This window comes from Chrysochloris asiatica, unplaced genomic scaffold (genome assembly GCF_000296735.1).
Source record: "Chrysochloris asiatica unplaced genomic scaffold, ChrAsi1.0 scaffold00229, whole genome shotgun sequence".
NCBI classification, from domain to species: domain Eukaryota; kingdom Metazoa; phylum Chordata; class Mammalia; order Afrosoricida; family Chrysochloridae; genus Chrysochloris; species Chrysochloris asiatica.
This window is the reverse complement of record NW_006408747.1, coordinates 1,705,264-1,711,472: the sequence shown is the minus strand read 5'-3', so window position 1 is coordinate 1,711,472 and position 6,209 is coordinate 1,705,264. Positions and strand designations below refer to the sequence as shown.

The window sequence follows — 6,209 nt, the reverse complement described above, 5'->3', positions numbered from 1 at the left end:
TAAAGATAACAAAAATCCTCACCACTGGACCAGTAAACAACATTCTTATCAACAGAGAAAAGATTGAGATTGTCAAAGACTTCATTCTTCTTGGATCAACCATCAACACTCATGGAAACAGCAGTCAAGAAATCAAATGACATATTACATCAGCCAAATCTGCTACACAAGACCTCTTGAAGTGTTGAAGAGCAAAGATGTCAGCTTGAGGACTAAGGTGTGCCTGATCCAAGTCATGGTATTTTCAATAACCTCATATACATGAGAAAGCTAGACAGTGAATAAGGAAGACTGCAAAAGAATTGATGCTTTTGAGTTATGGTGTTGGGGGAGAATATTGAAAGTGCCATAAGCTGCCAAAAAAAACAACAGATCTGTGTTGGAAGAAGTGCAGCCAGAGTGCTTCTTGGAGACTAAGATAGCCAAACTTTGCTCTCTCATACTTCAGACATATTGTCAGAAGGGAACAATTGCTGGAGAAGGATATCATGTTTGGTAAGATGGAGGGTCAGAGAAAAAAAGGAAGACACCCCGCAAGATGGATTGGCAAAGTGGCAGCATCAATGGGCTCAAATGTGGCAACAGTTGTGAGGTTGGCCCAGGATCAGGCAGTGTTTTGTTCTGTTGTGCATAGGGTCACTATGAGTCAGTACCAACTCAATGGTACCTAACAACAACAAACATCAGATGGCTGATAGCATTTCCATATCTAGTTTATTTTGCTTTGCAGCAATTTCATTTTCAAGCTCAGGATTCCCTACATAGGAGCCCTGGTGTCACAGGTGTTCAAACACTAGATGCTAACTGGAAAATTAATGAACTTACCTGCCACTTCACTGCAGAAAGACATCAGTTTGCTTCCTTATAAATCTACAGCCTTGGAAACCCTATAGAGCAGTTTTACTTTGTCCTCCTAGGTCACTATAAGTTAAAGTTGACTCCATGGCAGTGATAGTTTCTTCCCTACATGGTGATTTAGCTTGGAGAGAGTCCTTCCTGGTATGGTGCTGTAGGATAAGCACTGAACTGATAACCACAAGGTTCAAATCCATCAGCCTCTCCTTGGAAACCCTACACAGACAGGGTCTCTATGAGTCAGAACCAATTCAATTACACTTAACAAGAACAATATCTGTTTTAAAAATGCAAATTAGATTATCCTATCTATTTGAACTTTTAAGCTGCCTTTAAAATTTTACTATCCTTTCATCTTTAGACATTTTCTCATATTGTTATTTCCTGTATCTGTGTTTTTGCTTGTTGTGCCCCTAGAAGTAGAATGCCATTCTCTGAATGAACCTATTTTAATTACAGTTTCTTCACGAAGCCATCTCGGATCACCTCAGAAGAAAGTGGTACTCCACCACAAACCCTATCTCCCCACCCATCCTGTAAATCCAAAATACTTCAGTCATATTTTTAATACTTATTGATTTTACCTTATCATAAAAATATGAATAAAAGTTTATGGTTTAACTCATGTTTAACTCTCGTCTAGAATGTGAAACTCTTTATAAAGGAATTATATGCAAGTCATCCTTTTGTATCTCAGATACTTCAGTAAATATTTGTGGCATGAAGAAGCAATTGAATGAAGGAGATTTGAAATGTATATGGATATAGGACTTCCTTGGACAATAATGTGTAGCATACCTGTTACCAATATCTATTTTTTCATTCCTACCTCTTGTCTTTCAGTCAGCACTTGTATTTTTTCTTGGTTACTTGAGAAAATACTTTAAAAGAAAAAAAAAGAAAGAAAATTAATTTCTATGAAACATACAGTTCCTAATACAAGATTCATATAAAACAAATATTGTAATAAAAATAGATAAATAGAAGAACGCTGAGACTGTCATTATTTTAAACACAGTTTTGTGGTTGTTTCTGGGCAGAGTTGAGTAAAGCACCAAAAACATCATTTTGTTAACCTGCTTCTTCCATCTAGTGGCAAAAAGCAGTAAGAAACAATGTTCTAGAAAAATACCATGATAAAATGTTTCTAAATGTCATTTCAGGGAAATAGTAAGAGTCCAGCTTCTAAGTTTTAAATTATAAGTATATAGAAATTATTTTTTTTAATTAATTTTAGCAGATAGGTAGTGTTTACTTGAAAGAGATTCCAAAGTTACCTTAATTCATCTGCATATTTGTATGTTTTAACAAAGACATCTGTTCCATATATACAGGTATATCTTTACACACAATAAATTGAAATTGATTTGTTATAGTATACATAGGTATACGATTGTTGGGTTGTTGTTGTTGTTGTGAAGTGCTGTCGAGTCGATTCCTACCCATAGCAACCCTGTGTAGGGTTTCCTAGAAGAGACTGGTCCGAGAAAAGAAAGACTGGTGCGTTTGAACAACCAACCTTATGGTTCAAACCGACTTTGCAGTCCAGCGCATTAACCCACAGCGCCACACCAGGTCTCCAAATTGTTGGGTTGTTGTTGTTAAGTGCCGTAGAGTCAGTTCCGACCCATAATGACCCTGTAGAGGGTTTTCAAGGAGCAGCTGGTGAGCTTGAACCACCGGAACTGCCGATCTTGAGTTCAAACAACTTCGCAGTCTGGCGCATTAACCCAGAGCGCCACACCAAATTGTTGGGTAGCTATTTATAATTCTTTTCCTTGTCAGCTATTTGGCATACGACTGTCGTGCTATTATAAGTTCCAAGAGATGTAATTCAGAGTCACTGAAATTGACCTAATCAATTGGAATTATCAGTCAAAATACTTTTGCAATAATGGGGGTCAGTTAAAGGGAGTAAGAGATAAAGCTTAAAGGAGACAGAATCAGCTCCTCTGCATTGTTAGAGCTGCCTCAAAGACATTAATGAAAACAATTAAGCAACACACAGCACAACTGTGCATTCTCTGTACTCTCAAAGACTACCAGCTTATCCCTAATACATGAGGTCTGACTGCCCTTCTAACACTTTCTGTTTGCCTCACTGCAGATATAATTAATGTTTTAGAAGTTAAATGTGGGTTACATAGAAATGGAAAGAAAGTTCCCATATGCAGAAAGATGTTCTCCTTGCCCTATTGAAGTGAAGCAATAAACAATGTTTCGTGGTAATCTAAGTTAAGATCTGTCAAAGCTATTATATATGTTATGATCATAGGGGGAAAGTAAAGTATAAACTCATCATGAATACTTTAAAAATCCATGGTTTTAATTTTTTTTATTGAAAGCAGACAAAAAGTTTGTTTCCTAAAAACCCTGCCTTGACCCCAAAGCAAATTTGAGTGTAATAGAATTGTATGGTGATTTCTTTCTTCTAACTATCCTCCTGTTTCAAGTGGGAGTAAGTTACGTTTTTACCTTCTGCTGTGTGTGGGAACAAATGATATAGAGAGGAGGGTGAGACAAAGAAGATGGTGACATCTGGAAGCCCTATCTGGGAAAACAGGAGGCAGAAGGTGGTTTACATACCCCGAGTATTCTTATGATCAAGATAAAGGTGTCAAATAATTGAGCAATTACTAAAACCATTGTATTGTTTAGATGTCTCAGAAATCACAGGACCAAGGCATCCCCTGCAATTATTAAATTGGCAAAAACAATTAACACCATAAAGTACCAGAAATCATTAGAAAGGGGATGGTGGCTCAGCAAGACTACTAACATATGTGGCAGCATCTGATATGGGTCATTTCATTTAATCCACAATTGTATTTCTCCACATTATAGCCTGTTGAATTATGGGCCCCTCTTACATTGTTACACTGTAATTTTACTAAAATTAGAAACCTTGGTATTTAACATTTTCCTTCACAATAAACAAGTTCAGTCCTTGAGAAGTCAATCTCAGGAAAACTATATATATATATATATATAACCACTGACACTAGTATTCTACTGATAGTATTTCTTTTAGGCTAATATTACATAAAGCGAGGAGGGGAAGAAATTGTACAGTAATAGTTATGACAGTGAACACTAGAATCCTTTCCTGAGTTCTATCTCTCATTTATCAGTTCTCTAACATTTCATAAATTATTTAACTTCTTTGAACTTCAGTTTCCTCATCAATAGAATAAAGAAAATGATAATAGACTCTTGGTAAAGTCATTTTGAGGAAATAAATTAAAATATATATAAAGCATCTAATAAATAGCAGATGCTCAATTGATAAGAAATGTTATTTACTAATGATGCTGTACCTTCAAATCGGTTCCAACTCATAGCGACCTTGACTGTAAATCTTCATGGAAACAAAAACCCTCATCTTTCTCCCACATCGTGGCTGGTGTCTTCAAACTTCTGGCCTTGCAGTTAGCAACTCAATGCATAATCCACTACACTATGTTCCAAAAGAGTTGTGGTGTCACTGTGTGTTAGGCATTGGACTGCTAACCATAAAGTCAGCAATTCAAAGCCACTATTCACTACACTTGAGGAAGATGAGCTGTCCACTCTAGTAAAACTTTCCATATAGGGTCACTGTGAGTCAGAATTAACCCATAAACAGTGGGTTTGGTTTGCTGATTAATAGATACCAAGCGTTTTGTAGTATATTATCCTGCATAGTGTGGTTATCTCCATGGTAAGATTTATTAAATACATGTCTGTGGAATTAATTTTTTAAATATTCCTTTGGTGTAAATATTATCTCTTCATGGTGTTTTGTTACTAACAAGCACTGTGATTTAGTTTTAACAATTTTCAAGGCTGTCATCAAGTCTTTGTGTAGCCCATAGACAATTACAAGTAGGTTAAATGTTGTCTCTGTATTTTTTGGGGGGGTGAGTTTCTTAGCAAATATTACCTGAAAAGTCTAAGATTAATGCAAGGAATAATTTTTAATGTAAAACCAAAGATATAGATGAGTAAATTAAAAGAAAAAATCTAATAATGGACAAAAATGAAGATAAAATGATCATCAAAAACGTTTCATCAGTGATGAATAGGAGCTATCAAGAATTTCTAGAAAGATTGCAGCAAAACAAAACATAGGCTGCAGTATTTCTAGAAATTCATGATAGCATCTATTCATCACTGATGGAAAGCTATTGATGATCATTTTATCTTACTGTTTGATCATCATTTTATCTTCCTAGAAACATTACAGCCTATGTTTTATATAGCACCTCTCATCTGTCAGTTTGTTATACTGTGATGGCTTACATGTTGCCATAATTCTAGAAGCTATGTCAAGAGTATTCTAAATACCAGCTAATTCATTATTTGGGGCAGGTTTCAGCAGAACTTCCAGACAGAGACAGAGTAGGAAGAAGGAGAGGCAGATTACTTCTGACTGGTTAAACACTGAAAAAATTATAAATCACAGCAGAATATTGTTAGATATAGTGCTGGAAAATGAGCACCTCAGGTTGGAAGGCACTCAGTATACAACTGAAGAACTACCACCTCAGAGTCCAATTGACCATAATGACATGAATGGAGTAAGACTTTCAGGACCTTTGTTTGCTGATGGGACACAACTTAAAATGGGAAGGAACAGCTGAAAACAGCCATTAATAACTAGAGTATGGCATATTTGAAGTATTGATCTAGGAAAATTGGAAATTTTGAACAATTAAATGGAATACATAAAGATCATTAGTGAGCTGAAATGAACTGGTATTGGCCAATTTGAATCTGGCAATTTACTATCAGGTTTACTATCCTGGGAACAACAAATTCAAGAGGAATGGCATTGCATTCATTGTCAAAAAGAACATTCCAAGGTCTAATTTAAAGTACACTGCTGTCTGTGATGATGTTATATCCATATGCCTACAAGGAAAAGCAGTTCATGCAGCTATTATTCAAATTTACAACCAACCATTAAAGCCAGTGAGGAAGAATTTGAAGAATTCTACTAACTTCATTCTGCTGTGCATAGGGTTACTATGGGTTGGTACCAACTCAATGGCACCTAACAACAACAACAAACTAACTTCTTCAGTCTGAAACTGTTACTGTTGATTGGAATGCAAAGGCTGGAAACAAAGACAAAGGATCAATAGGTGGGAAATATGACCTTGGTAATAGAAATGGCACTGGAGATATCATGATATACTGTTACAAAAATGTTGCTTTGTTCATTACAAATACCTTTTTTAAATAACAAAAGGCAACTACGCACATGGATCTCACCAGATGAAATATGCAGGAATTAACTTGGTTATATCTGTGGGAAGAGACAGTGGAAAAGCTCAATATCATCAGCCAAACCAAGACATAGAACCAACTAT

General features: G+C 35.9%; 1 protein-coding gene across 1 annotated transcript in view; it reads right to left on the bottom strand.

Annotated features, from left to right (window-relative positions):
- The window catches only part of LOC102821755 (UPF0462 protein C4orf33 homolog), a 68,706-nt gene extending 65,205 nt beyond the window's left edge, over positions 1–3,501 (bottom strand). The window contains exon 1 of the mRNA XM_006873208.1: positions 3,442–3,501. Coding sequence (XP_006873270.1) covers positions 3,442–3,501 — 60 coding nt within the window. The remainder of the gene's footprint in view (positions 1–3,441) is intronic.
- Between the last annotated feature and the right edge of the window lie 2,708 nt (positions 3,502–6,209).